General features: G+C 32.9%; 4 protein-coding genes across 7 annotated transcripts; all 4 read right to left on the bottom strand.

Annotated features, from left to right (window-relative positions):
- Window positions 1–221: 221 nt before the first annotated feature.
- Window positions 222–4,199, bottom strand: LOC127252517 (cell division protein FtsY homolog, chloroplastic). 2 transcript variants are annotated; one of them, XM_051276710.1, is made up of 12 exons: window positions 3,836–4,199; window positions 3,437–3,541; window positions 3,233–3,306; window positions 3,094–3,152; window positions 2,728–2,765; window positions 2,334–2,454; window positions 2,181–2,249; window positions 1,987–2,069; window positions 1,556–1,624; window positions 953–1,015; window positions 689–848; window positions 222–373 (listed from the first exon to the last, which is right to left on the bottom strand). In XM_051276710.1, the coding sequence occupies exons 1-11, from the start codon at window positions 4,151–4,153 to the stop codon at window positions 735–737; spliced, it is 1,113 nt and encodes a 370-aa protein (XP_051132667.1). In that variant the 5' UTR covers window positions 4,154–4,199; the 3' UTR covers window positions 222–373; window positions 689–734. The 2 variants fall into 2 exon arrangements, with proteins under 2 accessions (XP_051132667.1, XP_051132666.1); XM_051276709.1 differs by having other exon boundaries at window positions 222–368; window positions 3,836–4,198.
- A 1,687-nt stretch (window positions 4,200–5,886) lies between these two features.
- LOC127252581 (shaggy-related protein kinase theta-like) lies at window positions 5,887–9,254 on the bottom strand. 3 transcript variants are annotated; one of them, XM_051276815.1, is made up of 13 exons: window positions 8,864–9,254; window positions 8,520–8,681; window positions 8,289–8,381; window positions 8,109–8,168; window positions 7,722–7,994; window positions 7,524–7,598; window positions 7,384–7,440; window positions 7,163–7,303; window positions 6,843–6,893; window positions 6,661–6,756; window positions 6,507–6,590; window positions 6,299–6,401; window positions 5,887–6,166 (listed from the first exon to the last, which is right to left on the bottom strand). In XM_051276815.1, the coding sequence occupies exons 2-13, from the start codon at window positions 8,658–8,660 to the stop codon at window positions 6,105–6,107; spliced, it is 1,236 nt and encodes a 411-aa protein (XP_051132772.1). In that variant the 5' UTR covers window positions 8,661–8,681; window positions 8,864–9,254; the 3' UTR covers window positions 5,887–6,104. The 3 variants fall into 3 exon arrangements, with proteins under 3 accessions (XP_051132772.1, XP_051132773.1, XP_051132771.1); XM_051276816.1 differs by having other exon boundaries at window positions 8,893–9,254; XM_051276814.1 differs by having other exon boundaries at window positions 8,520–9,254.
- Window positions 9,255–13,234: 3,980 nt separating this feature from the next.
- On the bottom strand, window positions 13,235–17,973 carry LOC127252627 (COP9 signalosome complex subunit 1-like). Its single transcript, XM_051276892.1, has 6 exons — window positions 17,416–17,973; window positions 16,690–17,007; window positions 16,361–16,477; window positions 16,191–16,276; window positions 14,111–14,345; window positions 13,235–13,735 (listed from the first exon to the last, which is right to left on the bottom strand). The coding sequence occupies exons 1-6, from the start codon at window positions 17,956–17,958 to the stop codon at window positions 13,556–13,558; spliced, it is 1,479 nt and encodes a 492-aa protein (XP_051132849.1). The 5' UTR covers window positions 17,959–17,973; the 3' UTR covers window positions 13,235–13,555.
- A 739-nt stretch (window positions 17,974–18,712) lies between these two features.
- Window positions 18,713–21,016, bottom strand: LOC127252657 (F-box protein PP2-A13-like). The gene is made up of 3 exons (XM_051276939.1): window positions 20,560–21,016; window positions 20,346–20,464; window positions 18,713–19,572 (listed from the first exon to the last, which is right to left on the bottom strand). The coding sequence occupies exons 1-3, from the start codon at window positions 20,878–20,880 to the stop codon at window positions 19,128–19,130; spliced, it is 885 nt and encodes a 294-aa protein (XP_051132896.1). The 5' UTR covers window positions 20,881–21,016; the 3' UTR covers window positions 18,713–19,127.
- Between the last annotated feature and the right edge of the window lie 3,211 nt (window positions 21,017–24,227).

The raw sequence follows: 24,227 nt of genomic DNA, 5'->3' as shown, positions 1-24,227 counted from the left end.
TCATGGGATGATGAACTCATCTTTTTATGTTGCAAATTTATTAGGCACAAATATGGTATTTAGCTGTTATAACCATTTAAGCTTACATAGTGTGATTGTGGGAGTATTTACAACCAAGATATGTTTTCCTAATTAAGGAAACAAATAATAATAATAATAATAATAATAATAATAATAATAATAAACCATGCAATCTCTTAATTGAGTTGAAAAAGATAGGATAAACTCCAAAATTTCAAATCTATAGTAATAGAAAAGATTATTTTCAAGAAACTTACATAATCAAATGTGTATTTGGAGTGGAAGGTCTGATCTGTCTCTCCATGGCATTGACAAATCCACTTGAAAATTCCTGCTGTGATCAACACCTGCACTAGAAAAAAACACTAGACTTAAAAATGCGTAGGATCACAAACAAGGATCAAATCGAGTCTCGAACGAAATCGACTCAACAAACAACTCAATCATGAGAATCAAAGAAGGGTGTCTTCAAGCCTTGATGAGTTTCACCTTAGCCACTACACTAAAATAGTTGAATTTCATCAAGTCACAGTGATCAATGATCAGTTCTATAGATTCAACATTGAGACAAACTCATTTTTCATTCTTATATAACAATTATTTGAAGTCGAGTCAAGTTTCCTACTCCCCCCAAGGTTGAATGGATCAAATAGTACAGGATCATTACTTGTCACAATTGACGTAGAAATTGGGGATGGCATTCAGGCTGTCCTTCAGGAGAAAATTGCATTCACAAATTCCTCTGCATCAAATGGTTGGAGGTCTTCGACACCTTCTCCAACTCCAACAAACTTCACGGGAATTCCAAGCTCATCCACCACGCTCACCTGTTAAGTCTCAAATATGAGAAAATAGGGTCTTGCATTTTCAGATTAGGGAGTCGGGCACAAAAGAAACATAAAAAGATTCGAAAAAAATCTGTTAAACATACCACACAACCACCTCTAGCAGAGCCATCGAGTTTTGTCAAGATCAGACCAGTGACTCCGACAACCTTGCATTGTCCAAAATTGTAATACAAACAACATAGAAGAAGACTTTTTACACACGAAAGAGTGAATAAGCAATGCTTAGTTGCTATGTAAGCAATTTCATCCCACCAAAACACTTTCACACAAAACATAAAATTCTTAAGAACAAACTTTTTCTATATCTTTATATAGACAGGCAAAATTGTTAGATTTCAATCCTTCCGTGATCATTATTTCCATTTATACAAGCATACATACCCAAATCCATAGATGCATTCCATGAAAAATCATTACTCTTTTAAACTATCACAACATCCAACTTCCGTACAGCCTGATGTGTACAATATAGAATAAAAAACCATTAGATCAACATACCTACCATTTTTATTTTTATTTTATTCACTATCTACAACTGTTAGCATCAAAATACGTAGTGCTTCTCATACTCACATAACAACCAAAGACACTATAATGTAATGTGTGCTTATTCACCTATCAACAACTATGATACTAATAGGAAATTTGAATGTAAAATGTAAATGAGTAGCAAGAAGCTGCATTACATCATTGAATTCTCTTGCTTGGGGAAGCATGTTCAAGCCAGTTGTTCCATCCAATACTAGCAGTATTTCCTGCCAATCAAAGTGTAACTAGGATGAATTTTGGTTTAAAAAATGCATAAATATTCCGTTAGTTTACAAAAAAAAAACTACTGCAGCAGCAATTACTTTACAGCTATCGACAAGGTGCCATGGTGAAAATGGAAATGAAGAGAACCCAGCAACAATTAGTAGTTCAAAATTCTCTCTGCTTTTTATGGTGAAATGATTCTACACCATGCTCATTAGCATCAGTTTTCATGGTAGCAGTTCTCAGCAACTATGGCAAGTAAATGACAACTTAATTCCATGCCTATATGACTAAGCAGAATACAGAAATGCACATGATAGAATCTAGTTTGATCAAATATCAGAAATTAGTAGAGAGTGCTGACATTTGGGGCACCAGGAACAACTTTACCGACAGCTTTCTTGCAAGAAACTAATTCTTCCATAAGGCTATAATTTGTGTGCAATCCTGTCATTAACGAAAAATAGCAAGATAACAAAGAAAAGAAGGAAGTTATGAAATTAGCTAACATGAAGTATCAAAGATAGGAAACTAATTTCATCGGTCCTTTGAACTTACGCCCTGAGGTGTCGCACAGAATGACATCAAAACCTTGTTCCTTTCCCCTTTTCACAGCCTGTGAAAGAACTATCAGGAAACACTTGAAGATCGTGGGTTAGAATCAACTACTTTATGTCCAAATATTCACTTTTTGGATGGGATACTATCTACCTGATGATGCTTTTGCATTTTCCTTTTCAGCTACAACTATTTCACAGCCCGTCCTTTCAGCCCATATCTCTAATTGATCTCTAGCAGCTGCTCTAAATGTGTCTCCAGCTGCCAATAATACCTTGTACAATTTCAAAAGTGCAGACATTGATAAAAGCTCTCTTCTGTTGTTGGAAATTACTTTTAAGTGGCATCTTCTATGATCTCTTTCTTATTGTTCCACAGCTTCGAATTGATAAAATGTGTTCCACATCCAACACAGACTAACTTTAGAAACTACTAACAATTAACAGTCCAAAGAGACATGTAGGTGCAGAAGTTGATTGCAAGGAATAAGCCTTTACACAAACCCAGACAAGTAAAAAAGTCGAACAGTTATTGTAGTACAACTAACCTTGGTCCCTTCATTTTTCAATCTATAAGCCAGCTTACCTGAGCAAAAAGATCGTAAAATCAAGTTAACTTTTTTTATAGATTTCAACCCCAAAGAGCATTTAAAAACACTAAAAACCCAATTCAAATAATGACATAAAATTTACATGATCATCATGCAGCACACTAATAATAGGACCCACAGACATGCAACAAAGAGGATAATATGCTGTCAAACTTAATCCCTCAATAAAATTTTCACTCGATAAACTAAAGTCAGAAACTTTCTGCAACTTTAATCAACATGATTAATCACCCCAAATAATGGACAAGAAAGAGATGAAGAAAGAACGACACACCGTTACCAATGCAATGTGATCTGACTTACCCAGAGATGTAGTCTTACCACCGCCATTAACACCAACAATGATTATAACAGCTGGTTTCCTAATGAAAACAACAAAATAACAACCTATAAGAGACCATCATTAGGATACACACACACAGATTTCTTGACCCATTCTGACCTGAAACCAAGCTTCAACTCAGTTTTAAGCCCCTTCGCCGTCAACAATTCCAATATACTCTTCTTTAAAGCATCCTAAGAAATCACCAATGCCATTTTGCTTAACTCGAATGTCGGATTAGTGGACAACACAATGACATAAGTGTACTCTCATTTAAAACTAACTGTACAACAATTCAGTATAAAACATCAGAATACTTTATACTTTGATTTCATTTCCTGATTTGAGCTTCCCAGAGTATATATCATCCCTTAAGGTTTCCACAATCTTCATAGTAATCTTGGGCCCAAAATCAGCCACTAATAATGCCTAGAATCAAGAAAAGGGGGAAACTGCAGTCAATCGGTATAGTTCGTAAAACCACATACTATGGAACTAACAATTCAAGTTTTCAATCGGCATCAATTAGGTCAACTTAGTGCGATCGACATATCAAAACTGCAATTTCATTGAAAAGGGGGAAAGTAATAAACAAAATATATTCATCACCTTAAGAATTAATCAATAAATCAGAAATTCCATTTACACAAAGAAATGACGGCGCATAGTCTTCGAACAATATATATATATTTATACATGAGATTAAAATTGCAAGTCTCGAACCTCTTCTAGCTCATCTAAAACCTTATCTGTGTCGGAGAGGTTCCAGTAGAGCAGAAGCTCGTCGATAACAGCTAAATTGTCTCTCGTTTTGGAGAATCCAGAGAAGAGCTTTTCCACATCACTCTTAGCTTTTTCTTTGATCAATCGACCTAATTTTGTAAAGAAGTCGGTCTGCCCTGCGGAGCACTTGAACCTGCGAACTCTTCTCCTCGTATCCGGACATAGCCGGTCACAAGTAAAGTGTAGAAGGGCGGCAACCGAGGACGGCGGAGGCTTGGCGCGGAGAGGCAGGAGGCGCGGGGGCAACAGCGAGGACATTTCTGCAATTGTGATTTGGATAAACCAACTATCAGCACTCTACAGTAAGGTTGAAGAAGCCTCTCAACGGCGTCGTTTTACTATTTTACTGTGATTACTGTATTCTGTTACTCATCTCCATTTGGCGGGAGACGGACAGATCGAACGGTCAGCATTAATACTACTTTTATTATAATAATAATGTTTTTTTTTTTTATATACATATAATAATAATGTTTTGTTATATTTATATCTCGTTTATTTTCACTTTCACTTTTTTTTTTTTTTGATTTTTTATCCTGTTATTTTAATTTTTTAATTTTATTTTATTTTAATTTTTTTTTTATAATGTGAGAATTTGTAATTAGATGTGAATATGTAGTTTAAGGATTTAAAAAACTCTCTTTTAAATTATACTAACTTTGTTTCAAACGAAATAGTGTTTTTTTTTAAAAATAATAATAATAATATTATATTAATAATGAATAAAATTAATAATTTTTTTAAAAATATTGTTCTTGTGAATTTGTTAGTTGAAACTATTTTTTTAGGACATACAAAAAAAATTATAAAACTTGTCTATTCTTCTTGGACGGAATAAGTATATTCTATTACTTAGTACTATTATTTTTTAATAATATTTTTAGAAATATTTTGATTAATTATTTCATTTTTATATTATGCAAACATATTCTAAATTTATTTATTTATTATATAGTACAGCTAGTGGGATGTTGAGAATCCATATTGTGTTTGTTTTTTTGTTTAGTTTTATTTCTTGATTTTATTTGATTTTTTTATTTTAATAATAATTTAAATATAAGTTTTTATGAAATAAAATTATTTATGTTTATACATTAAAAAAATAAAAAAAATGAATGTTGTATAGCAAATAAATCGAAATAAAATATCAAAACCATACAAATAGGTTAAAAGAATATCTTCATATAGTCAAGTAAAGTTTGATGAAGTCCATAGGTCTGCCGGTGTGTGAGGTTGGGTCTAGAAATTTTAGCAAATTTGTACCAACTAAAATTTTTCTTAGTTCTATGTCCATTCTTAATAAAATACAAATATGAATTATGTATTTAGCCATTGTATATTAAATAATAATAATAATAAAAATAGCAAAATTAAAATGCATCCATTGTAGTATTTTGCAATAAAATGATTATATTGCTTGTATTGTACCGTAATACTAGGGATTAAGTCTTTTACTAGGTTCTGTTTTTCTAAGTTTGCACTATCAATTAAAAATCACCTCTAAAATATCACTATCATACTCATATTTTTAATATTATAAATATATATATATATTCAAATTTCCAAAATATAGCACCATACTCTTTTTTTCAAACTTCAAAAATCTCCATTATCTTTAAATTTTTTTTATTCATAAACAGCATATCAAAATATTATTTCAATTCAAATTTTTGTTATTGGCAAAGAGCAAACACAAGTTCAAACTTTAAAGTTACATTCTTAGAATTTGGTCAATTTAAATGTATATATACATATATCTTTAAATAAATATTTATTAAATGTAATAGTTTATATTAAAATCATACTTTAATAATAATTTTAAAAAAAAACAAAACATAACCTCAGAGATCAACACAAAACACAACAGCTGATTGGAGTAAATTATACATCTGTATGTATGTATGTGTATGTATTAAAACTTGAGGAGCAGATTTGGATGTACAAAATCTACTACTAAAACAACAAACAAACAAACAAACAAAGTCATGAGACAAATTATAATTATAGTAATAATATTTACTACTCGCTCTTACACTTGTGTCTGTCTGTCTGTTTTGAAAGCTTTTCATTTGTAGAAGAAGATACATGCATACATACATACATTATACATAACATAAAACAATAAGATATAATAGAGAAGAAGAAAGAAACTCCTCCTCCTCTATCCTCTAATACACTATGTATGTATGTATATGTATGTATTCATTGCTTACTTCCTGGCGTGCTCCGGGACGAGCCGCTGTACCAACTCAGGTGGTGCTCCGGCGATTTCTGGAAGACCAACGAAGCCAGAGGGTTATCGGATCAAACAAACTCATTCATGTAACTACTAAACTAAGACGAACAAAAACCAATTATCGACACTAAACTGAAAGATGAGATGGACTTAAAAGATTAACTAACCTTCAGGTGAAAAGTCGAAGAGTGGGGGTAGGGGTCGCCCGTTGGGCAAACAAGCTTTAGGGTCTCTCAAGTCATCGAAAAAGGGATGCGCGCAAGCCTCCAACTGAATTCAAGATAAAAAGAAATGTTTTTATAAGGGAGCATGATTTTTCGATAGCGAATTATAGATGGTCCTCGTCAAAATATGTTTTTGGGTGGCGGATCTTACAGCAGTGATGCGTACAGTTGGCGAGTAGTGAAGAAGCCTCGACGCTAAGTCCAGTAATTGCGGCGTTGCCCTCTTTCTAAATACCTGCAAAAAAAAGATCTTGAGTTGAGTTCTTTCATCTTTGGCAAATTATTTACATGTAAAGACGGTGAACCTTGTGCCATGGATGAGCTTTAATTTGAGGGAATTTGAATTCGCTGTAATTCGGATTCATGCATTTCATTTCCGTCCTTGTCGGCGTACCCAAGACCTGTTGCAGGTGGCGAAAGCAACGTATGGATTTAATATAGATATGAGTTCACACGTTAGATTTGGCGAGGGAATTGTGTAGGGTACCTTAATTATTTCAACTAGCTGATCAACGCTACTCTCCCCGGGAAAGAGAGGCTGCAAGAGATGTAACAAAAAATCAGGACAGGATTGTAGAAGAAATTTACGAAAACAAACAGAGGAAGTGATCATGAGCAAACAGCAGACTAGGCTATTCATAAAAATGGCTATTCAGAAACTCTGCAGCCTTAATCAAGTAGGGATCATAACATCAGATTTATGTAGAATTCGTAGCTTTATCAAGCTCAATGCGCAGCTAATGAATGGCCGACAAATATATATATATATCTGCGGACTAATAAAAACTCATGAGATTGTATGTCTACCCGTCCGAGAAGGAGCTCAGCCATTACACAACCAGCTGACCAAATATCCGTTGCAGTAGTGTATTCTGTAGCTCCAAAGATCAGTTCAGGAGCCCGGTAGTATCGAGAGCAAATGTATGATATGTTCGGTTCGCCAGGCACCTGGGATGGAACTGAAATGTTAAAGATGGTGGGCTATTGGTAAGATTCAGAATCAGAAATTAACAGAAGAATGACTATACCAAAATCTTGGCACTTCCAAAATCACAAAGCTTGAGCTGATGCGTGTCACGATTAACCTGGAACAAGCACTTTATCTTAAGTTCCTAAAACTAAAATGAATCCAATGTTGATAGAAGAAAACGATGGAAGAACAACATACCAGCAGGTTTTGTGGTTTAACGTCACGGTGACATACACCAAACACCCTGTGTGCATAATTCAGTCCTCGGCACATCTGCAATTATAGATACAAACGCCACAGGTTATGATTTCAACTTTCAAGCTCAATAGTATGGAGGAACAACATGGAGACACTGAACAATGAGCTCCTCACATAACCGAATTGCTAATTATGTACCTGGTATGTATACAACTGCACGTATATAATAGGCATGTTTTGGTTTGCTTTGGTGTAGTGCCTTAAAGCCTGATAAACATTTTCCGACACAAACTCCTGAACAAGATTGAGATATAGCTCGTTCTTCTCTGTAGTGGAGAAGAAAGAATGCTTCATCTGAACCACATTAATGTGATTCAACATTTGCAATATCTGTAGTTCTCTGTTCTTATATCTCTTGTCCTGCAGCACCTTCTTTATAGCAACGGATTCGCCGGTTTCAATGCATTTAGCCTACAACAGAAAAGAATCGATAGGAAATGAAAAACCAATCAGCTTTAAAGCCCTCTCATCAAGAAAGAAAACTCCTTACACCAATATAAAGAGTGATTCTATATTGAAAAGCACCTGATATACAACTCCGAAAGAACCAGTGCCTACGATTCGCTCGGCCATGTATGACAATGTCTGTGAAACAATGTAAGAAAACTAAATTCAATCACATTGTGCTAAATTCTTGCTCCATTAGATTAAAATCTTATGTAAATAAACATAAGCCATGAAACAATAGGCAGCAAAGCCAGTAACCTGTTTCGGTTGTCCGTTCTTGCCGCCGACTGATGTCACAATAATCTGACCTGCTTCTGTTCCATTGCCTTTAACAATGGCAGGCTCCATATCCTGCAATGTAGATACAAAATACAGATATAACCTAAAAATCATTCAAGCTTTGCTGCAGAAGAGCGTACACATCTGGGTATCAAAAAATCATCAGATTACATGTTCCAAAGGTGCATAGAAAATGAATCTGAACCGAACCTGAGAATTCTTCCCAGGATTACCAGGCTTTTCAGGTTTGCTTCCGACTCCGGCAACTGAATCGGAATCCATCGGTCGCTCCAAACTCGATTCCACTTCTCCGGCGGCTCGCCGTTCTATTTCTCGCTCCGGATTAACCATTTCGGTATCAGAATTCCCGAGCTAAAGCAAACACGTCAAATTTTAGAATTCAATACCTCCCCGCTCAGAGAGTTCTTACGCAACGATCGAAACTTGCACCGTTTTATTTGTAGATTTTTGTTATTCATCCAGAAAAATTATCGACCAATTATTCAGCTCCAAAACACAATTAACGCATGCATAGAAAGCATAAACAAGGTTACAGGATCTGAAACGGAGGATCGGCCCGCACCAATGCTCTTAAGCTCGATGCATAATTTTCACTCCTCAATCCCTTGAACAATCCGAATCCAAATTCCAGAACCAATCTCCTCACCCTTCAACCCCAATCCACCCAAAATAAACAACAACAAAAAAAAATCCCTCCCAAAACACAAATTACCAAACAAATTCAAACCACAATCTCATCCAATACAGAAAAACAAAGAAGGCAAGAGAAGAGAATCTCTCCTAGAACAAACAGCCTCCGTTCTCTCCCCCCTCCTTCCCTGCAATCGAAACAACAGGATCAAACAAGAGAGAGAAAACAGACGATGAGAGAGAAAGAGGAGAAATTCTCAGAGAAAGGAAATGAGAGAGAGAGAGAGAGAGAGAGAGAGAGAGAGAGAAGTTTGTTTGTTATTTTAATAATATAATATTTATTAAATCGGCTGTTTAATTTCGTCCAGTCAAAGCTACAGAGCGAGTCTTTATTGACCGTTTTAATTTCTGCGTGATGTCCGTACTTGCGGCGGTGTCCTTTGCTCCTGATCTGGACCGTCGATTTGTCGCCCATGTGATCCGACGGTCGAGACCCCTCGATTTAAATAACGGCTTTTGAATTTTGAATTCGGACTCTTCCGGCAAATAGGATTTTATTATTATTATTATTATTTTACTTTTATGTTTTTTTACTATTATTGCTTCATGGTTCATTATAATATATCTCATTTTAACTTTAAAATATTTGTATTGATAGATACTTTGGTGCTAATGTACATTAATAATATTAATAAACTATTTTATATAAAAAAAATATAAAAACAAAATAGTAAAAATAAATTAATCTTAAAAAATAAACCATATAATTGTGTTATTAAAGACTTGAAAATTATTATTTAAATATATATATATTTATATAATTTGCATAAAATGTTTATAAAACAGCATCTTCATATGTAATATTATACAGAGATATATAGAGAGAGAGACATCGTATTATATTATAGAGTCTTGAAAAATTTAAAATTAATGTCTGAACAATAATAATATATGCAGATTTTTATAACTGCTAGGTTTGATAAGAGTGTAATAAATATTATATGCAGATTTATTTAATAATAATAATAATAATAATAATAATAATAAAGGTTTGTGTGATATTTTTTGTTTTTCTAATTTTCTTCAAATTGCTTTTACTATTAATTTACAATAAATCAATTTATTTTTTCTTCAAAACATTATATTATATATTTATTTTTATTTATTATATTCCATAAAAATTGTTACTCAAATTCTCGTATTAAATATTCTTTTATATTATATCGAACAGTTATTGTTAAAATTACATGACCATATACACAAATATTATTTGCAAATACAATATGTCCAAGCACGATGCAACAAATTGCTAATAAAAGGACGATGTGGTCCCGTAACTCGACTTTTCCGTCAAACTTGGTTTGTAAGCACAATTTTTTTTCTTTAAAATCACGAGACGGTGCAATCCAAACAAGACACATCGATATATCACGTGGAACAAATGTCACGTTGCAAATACAACACGTCGAGTGTGATGTGTCGAATTCAAGTGTCGCACTATGTGATGTGTCGAATTGCATGCGAGCCACGTGCCGCGCTATGTGATGACTCGAATTGCATGCGAGCCGAGTGTCACATTACGGGCAATACTTCATTTTATTTTTTTTTTTACCAAAATAATCGAATTCAGAACCTAACTTTAATCGAAAAATATCTCGCTACTTGATCTACAAAGTTCGACTACTTGAAAAAGATACTTAAAAAGCTGAAAGATTTTGTACAAATAGAAAACAAAATTACTTATTCATGTCATTGATTTGGTACTTTAGAGGTTCTAAACAAACAAGGGTAGTAAACTAGCATTTATATTGCTCCATCCAAGTTGATTGACATACTGACTTTTTATGATTGATTATCATTATTATCATGACAAAGAAAAAAAAAATAATAATATAAAAAATATCGCAATGAAAATTAAACATACCTATATTGTATAATTATGTATATTGAAGAATTTGTTTTTTTTCCAAAAGGTCGACTTTTATATATTTTTCAAATAAAATAATTTATATAACAAAAATTAATAAATTCAATTCTTATAAATTTGAAAAAATAAAATCATAATTTAGCGAAAGTAAAAATATATTAAAAATAAATACTAAATACTTCAATAAAAAAAATATATATATTACTATGTGTGTGAAATAATTAATTTTTAAAAATAAATAAGAAATTTTTTAAAAAAAATTAAAGTAAAAAACTATTTGAAACATTGGATTATATATACTACTCCATCCGTCCCAGATACCATGTCCACGTTGCCGTTTCTGTCCGTCCCATATACCATGTCTACGTTGCCGTTTCTGTCCATCCCACGTACCATGTCACTTTCCTTTTTTAAAAATGATTACACACTTTAATCTCATTTTAGATTTTTTAATTTTAATTAAACTAATTAGTTATCTTAATATTAATTTATAATTATTTATATTATAGAATAATTATTTTCACTAATACATTCTTAATTATCTACTAATTACACCTCTCCTAAAATACCGTGTCTATAGCAGACACGGTATCTGGCTTTTAGTGTCAATAAGCAAAATTAACTATTTAAAGAGCTAGAACTTATTATTCAATAAGCTAAAACTGATGCATAAGTTATTTTTCAAACATCATTCTAATTGTTAGGAATTAATCAGTATTGTAGCAATTATCATTAATGATCACAATAACCATTTTCAAAATGAATGTGTATTTTTTAAGGTAATGGTTATTTTTGTATAAAATACTCGTTCTGTCGTGCAATGTGTCCTCATTTGTTCGGATACAAATTTTAATAAAAGTGAAGAATAATTATTATTATTATTTTGCATTTTATAGTAAAAACAAAATACAAAAATATAATATTTTTTACTTAAAAATGAAATGAGAACATATTTTTATAAAATTCAAAAACGAAAGTGAGCATTTAAATGGTCCTGGAGAGATATTTTTTAAGAATGCATAGATTTTGTTTTTTCCTTTTCAATTATTGAGGAATGCATAGTTAAATATGGAATGTGATGTAAATTTGATAAATTAATTATTTATAAATCATAATAACATGTAAGGGTGAGTATTTTTATTATTGTTATCATTTTACATTTATTCAATAATACAACGTGACATATGTTAGCTTTGGATTTTAACATTAATATTTTGACTGATGTTTGCAGGTAATTCAGGCCTATCAATTACTCCCTCTGTCCCATATAACCGTAGAGATGTAGTTAGTAGATAATCAAGAATGTGAAAATAATTATCCTATAATATAAATAATTATAAATTAAGATTAAGATAACTAATTAGTTTAATTAAAATTTAAAAAAAAAATTTAAAAATTTAAAATAAGATTAAAGTGTGTTTTTTCAAAAAAAGGAAAGTGACATGGTACGTGGGACGGACAGAAACGGCAACGTGGACATAGTATAGGGACGGAAGGAGTAATATTTTGGTTAATGTTTGCAGGTAATTCAAACCTATCAAATTGATTGAATTTATGTATTCAAGATCAAAATCAAAGATGACCCAAATGCAATTCTTTACTATTTCTGCAGGCCTATATTAGATATGACTAATCCCCCCCCCCCCCCCCCCCCCCCCCATATAGTCGTTTGTTAGATTAAATTTTGTATGATAAATTCTTGAATGTATATAGTTTGTTAAACAATCTTGTTGAATGAGATAGGTTAGACAATCTTATTGAATGAAGTAGGCAAAGAAATAATATTTTGTGATCGAACTGAACTATCATTTTCTTATATTTTATTTTTTAGCTCGCACACTATTTTGATCTCTCTGTGCAATACTAATACCATAATCAATCATAATTAATCTCACCTACATGGATAAAATTAAATGAACTTAAAATACATCCACATTAAAACTCTTATATTTAGTCAAACAAAATAAACATTACTCTTACATCAAATTGTGCAGTGGACCAATCCAGACTTGGCCCAAACATTACTCTCACATGTTGTATACATATTAGTTTTATTTTTATAAAACAAAAAAAAAAAAGTAAATTAAAATAAATACCTATTTTTCAATGTCTAAAATCCTAGTGGCTATTTTTACTTTCAAAAAATAAAATTCAAAACAGGTCAAAAACAAAAACACACAAGTCAAACTCCTAGTTCAAAAGTAAAGTACACGTTAAATTGGGATCAAGGTTGTTCATAGCAAACAAATGGTCTTGAATAATCACACAAATTCCCCAATTAATTTAGTCAATAAATTCAATTAAATTGAATTGTAACAAGTAACAATACTACATGAGATCCAAGCAATAAACCACAAGAGAATTTACTAGTAAATTTCACAGGCAATACCCAATAAAGTACACAACATATCTAAAGAATGGGACAACAAACCAACACCACCCTCCCCAAAACCTTACTATATATATATATATGCTTACTGCCTGCTGCTAATCCTCATAGTAATCACAATGCTTACCAAACATAATTTGACACAATATAAGAATCCAACTTCCCCAAATTTCAGGCGCCATAATTCTGCATTGCAAAACTCTATATTGCATACGATACCTGTGGATGTATGTTTCTGTTTTGTTGTTGTTTTTCTTTAATGGGTAGGAGGGTACTCATTCAATGCTGTTTCCGGGATACCTTGAGATTGTAGTCATGTTTGATGAGATTGGCCCTCAAGAGCATGGTCCTCACTTCCTGATCGAATTGGCTTCCAGTCTGCAACACGCGCTGGAAAGTGCTGTTCCTCTGGTCAGCATGGCGGGCATAGAGGATTTTGTTATGGGAGTCGATCCGGGCCTGCATGAACAACCATTATTACACATTGTCCAACAAAACAAGAACATCCAAGTAGGGCCAGCGACTCGATTGAAAATCCAAACTGAACTGTATTTAGTGATTCACCATTTTACCTAATCGATTATGGAATATTTTTCGCGCTTCTGAATTTCAATTTTGATATGAAATTCACCTAGTCTAGCACATTATAAGATTTCTTACTTGCCTGGGCACTATAATGAAATTGTAAGTACCAAATGGAGTACAAATTTGGTAATAACAAATTCATATAGTAAAAAGTTACTGAATTATGGACCATAATTACTGAATTTGGTTGATACCGGGGTAATTACCATATATGCACAACCCCGTGCTATGTAATATGACTAAGATTACCTGGATTTGATTGTCGGTAATAAGTGATTCAAGTTCTTTCTCAAGGCCAGAAACGCTGGTCTTGAAGGCATCAGCCATCATTTGGAGATCTACAGAGAGGAATGGCAGGGTGTATTGGATGAGAGCTTTGCTGCGGATCTGCTCGTATAGTGTCTCCACATGGTCATGTAAATGGATGTCAAGCAACAAGTTTGGTTTAAGGTTTTTGAGATATTCCAGACAGGTAGCATATCGGCTGCAACACAAAAACATCGGGTGAGTAAGGTGGCACAATAAATAAAGAAGCTGGTTGAGAGATGATTAACAATTTTATTACTCAGTGTTCCAATGGCACCACGAGTCAAATTGAGCTACTCATTAGAACAATAACGCTTGACTTGTCAAAACTCAAACTCAACTTGTTGATTATATGAAATGAATAGAGCTTGAACTGGTAAAATACTAGATTATGAATCAAGCCAAGTAAACTAAATTTGATTTACAAAACAAACAGCTTGAACGGCATTTTTCTTTTTTTAAAAAAAGAGCATCTTCGTCAATTAACCACAAAATAAAATAGTAAAAAGATATCTGAAAGGATATGGTGTTTGAGCTTGAGCCAAAAATTCATTAATCAAATCAAGTTAGCACATTTTGTCAACATTCCCACTTAGCCAAGCTAACTAAAGCTTTGCTTGATTCAAGCAAAATAAGTCAAATTTGAAAACACAAAACTTTGCTCAATTAACAAAAAAAAGATGATAAATGTAACTTTCAATAGTGCGACAATTGTGTACGTAACTACCTTATATACATGTCCTCAACCCATATTTCAGTTAGTTATATTACAACAAAAGAATTATAAATCAATTAATGAAAGTTCAATAAAGCATGGAAGTATGTTAGACAACCCAACAAGTTCAATGAAAACATGAGTTGAAATAAGTTAATTATTAGTTCAATAAGGCTTAACACGTGAAAACTCAAACTCTAACTAATCAATTGTATGAATTGAATAGAATTTGAGAAGGTAAAATACTTTATCATTAATCGAGCTGAGTAAACTAAACTCGATCTACAAAACACACAGCACCGGATTGTTTCAAAGAGCGTATTCTACAATCACAACAAAATAAGACGGTGCTGTGATCTAAAAGAATATTGCATCTGAGAGATTGGGCCAAAATTCCTATCATTGAATCAAAGTGGAGCATTTTTTCAACTTTCTCTCTTAGTCAAGCTAAATTGAACTTGGTGCGATCCAAACATAGTATGTCAATTACAAAGCCCAAAACTCAGGCTCAATTTAGAAGGCAAACCATGATAATGTGAATCTTCCACAATTTGACATTTGTTTAGGTAACTATTTTATATATTTTTCAGGAATCCATATTGGAGTTAGATATATTACATGGGAAGGTTTATAAAGCAACATAATGGAAGTTCAACAAAACATGGAAAGATGTTTGACAACCCAATACAAGTTCAATGAAAAGATGATTTGAAATAAGTTAATTATTTGAAAACTCAAACTCTGACTAATCAATTATATGAACTGAATAGAACTTTAGAAGGTAAAATACTTTATCATTAATCAAGCTGAGTAAACTAAACTCAATCCACAAAACGCACTGCATTGGATTGTTTCAAACAGCATATTCTACAATCGCAACACAATAAGAAGGTGGTGAGATCTAAAAGAAAGTTGCATATGAGAAATTGAGCCAAAAATCCAATCATTAAATAAATTCGAGCATGTTTTTCAACTTTCTCTCTTAGTCAAGCTAAATTGAACTTGGCATGATTCTAACATAATGTTCAATTAGAAAGCCCAAAATTGGCTCAATTACGAAGGCAGACCATGATAATGCAAAATTTCAATAGTATGACATTTGTTTAGGTAACTATTTTTTATACTTTTCAGGAATCCATAATGGAATTAGATATGTTACATGGGAAGATTTATATAGCGACTTAACGAAAGTTCAACAAAACAAGGACAGAAGTTGGATAATATTAAATATGACGCTGTGTGGTTTCCTGATCCTCAGCCAATCACAAGGTACAAATGTAATAGAAATTCTCAATTAGTAAATTTTACCTGGTGTAGAAATCATTTATTAGCTCCCTTACTTCAGGAACAAGTTCGAGGAAATTCCTAAAGTTAACATTATCAATGACTTTGCTCTGCCAATCAGAAACAGACAAGAAAAAATTAAGTCACCGAAGATTCATTGTAATATCATAGGACAGATAATCAAAGCAGTTTGCCTTCAATTCTGCACGGTCGAAACTAGCAAGTGCACATAAGCCACCGTAGGTTGCGATATCTTGGGGCGCAATAACTTCTGTGTAGTTGTTTCCAAGTTCTATGCCAGTTTCCAAGAACTGCAAGTAATCTTGATAACATCAGATACTTAAAAGCAACACAACCAACATGCAGTTTCCAAGAACTACAAGTAATGATAACATCAAAGACATTAAAGCAACACTCCAATTGTCGATATAATAAATTAGTTTGTTTGTTCTTTTCCGAAAACCACTTCAATCAGACACGTGGCATGACTTTTGAGTATATAAGGAAAGTTGAAGCGACAAACCTTTCGAGCTGCAAGCTTGTAAGCTTTGGTTTCCAAATGAGCCAAACCAGCAGCACAACGTAGTTTGGCAATCGTAACAGGATCCAAGTCCAGACACTGCTCGGCCTTGCTAACATAGCTTGTAACATGTGCAAACTGACCCATCTCGATGCTAACTAATATCGCGTTCAAACACATGTGAATGATATGTTTTGACGTTGTACAATAATCCCGGGTGCGGACATAATTCTTAAATGCATCTCCAAGCTGACCATGTGCATAGTGAAAATCTCCAAAATCATTGTACCCCATCCGAATGCTTTCTTTTATTAGATTCGTCTGCAAAAACACAAAGATAAAGCCATAAAAGGTAACCAAAGCATATAAACTGTTATCATACATAATGACATTGAGTAAAACAACCACCACTAGATAATCCAAATTTTGGCATCAATTATGTATGCTAAATCAGTGACAAAGATGAACTGGCAAATTCACGAAACACAAGAAATATCAAACACGAATATATTCGTTGCATGAAGAACTTCACAAAATTCAATAGATACTAAATTGAGTCTGTTCAGAAAGAACAATTGCATCAATTCAAAATACATGACACTTACTTTCATGATTTCACTAGAATGAAATGTTGAACAAATATATCATAGAGCAAGCAACTGTAATTAAGATTGAGAAGTAGAACTGAAGTAAACAGTATCCAGGAATAAGGAAAACAGTAAACCCTACCCTGTAAGCATTGAGTTCGTTCTCAAGCTTCTCCTTCCTCAATTCAGCCCTTCGGTCCACAGCTCTGGACCAAGCATCGTCAGGCCCGTACTTTGGGCCTAAACGGCCATCGATCTTCGCCACAACCTCTCGGAAAAGCTGCGTGTTCTCTCCCTTCTTAATTTCGTCGTACGCTATCCTGAGAGCCTCCCGCTGCATCGACTCGACGCCGCATTTATCGGCGATGAAGAGGAGGCGGGTGATCTTGGTGCGGCCGGCGTAGAGAGTGGCGTAGGCTTCGACGTCGAGTTGGTCGCCGCTTATAATCGGGCGGGGGCGGTGATTGGCGTCGGTGGTGCCATTAGCGCAGATCTCGTCGTCATCCTCGATCATGATCCCACGGCCGTCGTCTTCCGCTTCCATATTTCCGCAAATAATCCCTCTGGCTCTCCGCCGTACTGATAGGGCTTCGTCGGCTCTTCTTGCTATGCCTATATGCGTGCTACTGTTCCGCACGTGTGGAAATGACCATACAGTGTACTGATGAATTTTATTGGGCCTCATATTTATGGCCCGGCCCAATGTTTCATGGGCCTCCGTAACATGTAATTTACAGGCGTGGGTACTGTTTTTATTTGTTAATATTTTTAAAAATAATAATAATAATAATAAGTTAAATAAATAATATATTATTATCGTTTATCCATCCAACATTGTTTAAAAAACTTACCAAATATTTATTTATTTTCCTTTTTGCAGATTTAGTGTGTGTAAAAGGAAAATATTATCTTGCGTAGATAAGGAAGAAGTAGATCGCATATAGAATGTTAATTTTTTTGAAATTAAAAATTTTTAATTTGAATTTCAAATTAAATTTAGTTTTTCTTTTTCTAAACAGGTTGATATTTTGCAGTCCGTTGACATTATGCTTTAATTATTCTTTTCTAAAATATTAGATTATGTATAATCTATTCAAAATTTTTTATTTCTATCCTTTTTTTTCTTAATAAACAAATTTTCTATTTATTTATAAAATTAATTTATTTTAATTATAAATAAATATATATTTTTAATTTTTTTATTATAATATTCTCTACAAAATAATATTCATATCTATATATTTTATTAAATATAATCATTAAAATAATGAAATACATTTTTTAAATTTTATATATATTATCTCATAAATTAAATATTAATTAAATAAATCCATTTCCATCCAAATTCCAATTTAAAAACTCAACCGCGAACCAAACACATTGAATTATCAATATGTGATGTCCAAACTCAAACTCCAAACTAAGGCCAAAGCAATATGTGTTTCTTTATAGTTTCTATTTGAACTTTATATATTTTCTAAAAAAAAAATTATACTATTACATCAAATATTATTTAAATAAATAAAAGCCTCAAACTTACAAACCTCATATCTACAAAAAGAATTTCAACAAACACTTCAATGGATCATAAAATTTTTTACATTTTTTCCCATCAAAATCTTTTGCACAAAATTTCAATTTGACAACAAATTACTTCAACTTAGACCTCAACACTATTGCAACTCATCCACGAAAACTACATATATACACACACACATCACATGCATATACATAACAAGCAATGTGTTGCTCCCTGCAAGAACACATCCATAACAAGCCAGCCAAAAACGTACCGATAAACCGACAGGCGCGGCGCTGAAGAAAAAACAATGCCGGTCAGGTCCCAAAGCCAATCTACACCTTCTTGCAAACTTCAGTATCAGAAGAGAACATCTCTTGTCCTAAAAAGCTCGGGACTATCAGGACCGAGTCCACGCAGAGGCCCCCTTTGGTGTGAGTACAGTCGATCTGAGTCAGCGCAAACTTGATGTTCGTTAAGGCGCTGCCGTCATTTACTACCAAGTCTCCCACGTGGTAGTGCGCCCATGTTCCAATATTGTCCAAATGGAAATGGGACACTTGGTGTTGCCCATCCGGCATTGTGAGCTGGAGTTTTACGGGTTTTAGGTCCCATCCGTGTACGTTTTCGGAGTTGCATGCGCGTCGTCCCAATCGTTTTGTGGCCCTCCCGAGCTGTAGTCTGAAGAAGAGGCTGTATGTTCCAGAAGGGAACTGGAATTCGAGGTCGCCGCTCACTTCGAGCCACCAGATCTGCTGGAGGTATGCGACTGTTTGGAATCTGTATAAAATGTGACAAATTTGATCACATCCCTAAACCTTTCTATAGGAAGAACAACATTTATAAACTATAAGCATCAAGACAGAGCACAAAATTGATTATTCAAAACATACAAAGATTTATCTAATAGATCTCAATTTTCCCCTAAATACGTCACTTAGAATGCTAATTTTTCATACAAAACATTACATGAACAACTGCTCAGCACAAAGATAGCAAAATCTGAAACACACAATCATCTATGCCTATCACTAAATTGTGACTAGATCAAAGCATCTAGGAACATTATTGTGCTCCAACCTTATTGTGCATCTTGAATTCAACAGGTGTCAAAAGCCAACAAGCAGCTAACAGTAAGCCCACAACTCGGTTATGTTTTATGTTCTAGATGACAACTTCTTCACCCTTTTACTGAACTTGTTGGGTGGGCTTACAGAAAGTTCTCTCATGGCTCAATTGCTACAATGAAGGGGCAACAAACTGTTTCATACTTAAAAAAGGGATTCACACTTCAATCCTCAGCTTCAAACTTGAAATTGCAGAACTTAGATTTGACAAATATGTTATTGTAATCTACTTCAGATTGTAGCGTCAGTTTCATTCTCTTAGTTAGAACCAGAATCACACACAAATACATGTTCTCTAAAAAGCTCCAAACAGATCAATTCACAACCACACATCGCAATGATATAGGTACACCAATTTGTATATGCGCGTGAGAGTGGTGAAAACTATGTGTGTTAAGGCACAGAAGCAACCTTCTGGAAACCTACCTAGATTCATCAGTTGGAATGTGATTCCAATACCTCCGATCATCAATACCAGTAATAGCCATCGCCTTCGAAGAAATTGCCAAACAAACTCCACCAGTTCTCTTATCAATCCAAACTTCCTACTCCAAAATCACAAAAATAAAATAAATCAAAACAACTCAAAATCCAACTGCTCGAACACCGAAATCGACAAATCAACTTCTCAGGAACGAACCTTTGTTCCGCCATCAAAGGTGCTAGGCCTGCTCAGTGCAGCGTAGATATCCTTCTTACTCTTGTCTCCACCGATGCCTTGATCGGGCAATTTGGAGACAATATACGAATAGGTCGACGGCAATTTCGGAATCCAGATAAAATCGGCCTCGGAAGCCCCGCGAAAGGCGCGATTGAGCCGTGCGAGCTTCGCGATCTCCACAGGATCCAAGTAGGATAGAACCATCGCTATACAGGACTCCGGTATGTCTTCCAATTTCCGCCGCGTTGACGAATTTCGACCACTCGGATCCTCCGGCAAAGCAGAAACATTCGCCCCCATTTTCCGGCGACCGGAGATCGGTGGATTCGAGGTGAGGAGATATATCTTAATCAGAGAACAAAGTTTGAAAGTCAATTCTGTAAGCGAGTTGGAGTTATTTATACGGTGGGGGAAAATGGGGAGTGATCGTCTGTATCCGTTCCAGTGGGCCGTCGGATCCCCATCCCCTCCGGTTCGGATCTCTACAGTGCTTACAATCTCTTCCTGTTGTTCATCAAATGTACGGAAGCAGCTGACACGAGTTTAGAAGAAATCGGAGAGCACCGCAGGGACTGCACCGTAGAGGAAAGACGACGCGTCTCGCGGGAATCTGACGCCAAGGTGAGATGGAATGAGAAAGTTCTTATCCGGTAAAACAGTGCTGGTAGTGGGGCCCACTTCTCCTACGTCGATCACACGCGCCTTGGATAAGCTTAACTGCAGACAGACTCCACTTATCACACCAAATTTAAAAAAACTAATTAAGGTATGTTTGTTTTAAAAGATTTCGGAGGAATTGTACTATTTACACCAATTTTTTTTTTATAAAAAATATTAAATTAAATATTTATTTTTTATTTTTAAATTTAAAACATAGTATTGCTATTTATTTATCTCATATCCTATAATTATCAAATTTAAAATTTTTATTTTTTAAATATCAGTTCAAAATTCAAATTTCCAAACAAACCCACTCTAAAAAAAACACACGCCCATGAATAAGGTGTTTGTTTGGGGTTTTTCTTTAGAACCTGAGAACGGTAAAACTCTGTTCATAGATTTCAACAAAAATTCAAAAAATTCATAATAATATATTTTTAAGATTCATATAAATTTCTTTTGATAATAAATTTTTTTACATTATATCATTTATTCATGATTTTTAACAAGAATTTAGTAAATTCATACAATTTTAAAGTCCATAACTTTTTTTTTTTTATTATCTCAGAATTTTTAAAAAAGTTAGAATTGAATATCTCAGATTTTTTTTATAAAAAAAATTGAAAATTTTTAAATTTCAATATTTTTTCATGTTGTCAAAGAGTTGAACAATGAATTTTCGTGTTGTCAAAGATTTGAACAATGAAAATAGATGACGAGTGCCTGATCCTACAAATTCATGATTGAACATGTCAATGTGTTTTTGGATAGATTTTATTTTATATTAGGTATAAAGAACTTTATTAATAATATAAAAAATTGTGTAACTTAGAAACACAACATGAACAAACCCAAAAGAGACTATAAATGAAAATTGATATTTAGTTAAGACCATTCTAAAAAATAAATGAGACAATACAAATAAGACAAATGTACTCTCTTTGTCATAGATAAACAATTTTTTTATATATAAAAAACAGGTCTTTTTAAAAAATAAAAACACCATACTCTTTTCTATTTTTTAATTTTTTTTTCTTCATTTTACACCATACTCTTTTCTATTTTTTAATTTTTTTCCTTCATTTTTTACTTAAAAAAAACGACATTAAAATTAACAACAAATAAATTTATTTTTACATAGTATTATTTTTTATACCCAAATGGGATACCAAGTTATTGCCACTTGGCTGGAACGTTATTACAAAACAAAACAATCTATTCGGTCCCTTTTGTCCACAAAAAAGCAATAATTGTACAATTACATGTGTCATAACCGTACTATTTCTTTCTCCATTAAGGATGTCAACAGGGCAGGTTTGGGACTTGGGAAGGGTTTTGCAAGCTCCGAGATTCGTTCCGTTAGAAAATATTAGGCTCCGAGACCTGCCCTGCTCCACTTTCATTCTGCCTCAGGATCCCCCAATCCGGCAAATTCATTTTTTTAAAGAATATATAATAATAAATATTTTTTTAACAATCGAATACTAAAACAAATAGTATTCAAAACAAAAAAAAAAAATCTAAAAACAATCAAATATTGATCCATAAAAATAAGATAAATAAATAAATAATATATTTTTATTATATAAATATAATGTATAATAATTTTAAAAAATTATTTGGAATAGACGACTAATTGAATTTTATATTTAAAATTATTTAAGTAAATAAATAATATATCTTTATTATATAAATGTACATATATATTAATTATAATAATTTTAAAAAATATCCGGATTCGGGTCCGGGTCCGAGTTGGGGCAGATTTTTAGTAAAATTCGTAACCCGCCCCGAATCCGACCGAGTTTAAAATTTCAAATTCACAACCCGCCCCGAAACATATTATTTAAACCCGAACCTGCCCCATTAAAAGCGGATCCGGGGCGGGTCCAGGGCTAACCCGCCCCATTTGACATCCCTAGTCTCATTTGTGTGCTATTATTATTTTTTAAATCTCGTACTCAACCAAATTAAGACTATATTTATGGGACGAAAAGGAGTATAATAAAGGAAATAGAATTGGACAATATTATTAGATTCACCATCAACCACCACAAATTCAAGTAGCCTTATCCACAAATGTTAGTGACTTGTACTAATTAATTAAATTAATAATCTATGATTACAACTCACTTTTTATTTAATTATTGCAAAAAGCTCCATTTAATATTTTGCAGTTAAACATCTAACCAACAATTATGCTTCTTTGACTCACCATTCTCTGAAATGTTCCAAACATTACTGACTTTTAAATTTATTACTCTCATTAATAAGTAATTTAAAAGTTTATTAATAAAAATAATTATATATTATGATAATCAAATAGTTTAATTAAAAAAAAAAAAAAATTTACTTCCTCCGTCCCACATACCATGTCCATGTTATCGTTTCTGTTCGTCTCATATTCTATGTCATTTTCTTATTTTGGAAAATGATTACACACTTTAATCTTATTTTAAACTTTTTATTTTTTTAATTTTAATTAAACTAATAAGTTATCTTAATTTTAATTTATAATTATTTATATTATAAGATAATTATTTCACTGATACATTCTTAATTATCTACTAATTACACCCTTCCTAAAATACGGTGTCTACAGTGTAGCAGATACGATATAGCAGACACGGTATATGAGACGGAGAGAGTATAAATTATAAAATTTAAACTGTAATTAAAATATATAATTAAATATATATATTTTTAAAAAGACAAATTATAGCTTGACGAAAATAGAAAAATAGACAATTTACGTAGAATGGAAAAAGTAATAAAAAAATATTATTTTATACTCCGTCCGTCCTACATACCGTATCTACTACACTGTAGACATGGTAAGAGGAGTGTAATTAGTAGATAATTAATAATCTATTAGTAAAAATAATTATCCTATAATATAAATAATTATAAATTAAGATTAAGATAACTAATTAGTTTAATTAAAATTAGAAAAAAATAAATTAAAAAGTTTAAAATAAGATTAAAGT

This window comes from Andrographis paniculata, unplaced genomic scaffold (assembly GCF_009805555.1).
Source record: "Andrographis paniculata isolate CXL003 unplaced genomic scaffold, ASM980555v1 Contig46END, whole genome shotgun sequence".
Taxonomy (NCBI): Eukaryota; Viridiplantae; Streptophyta; class Magnoliopsida; order Lamiales; family Acanthaceae; genus Andrographis; species Andrographis paniculata.
The sequence above is the reverse complement of the archived record's forward strand: the minus strand, read 5'-3'. Positions and strand labels throughout refer to the sequence as shown.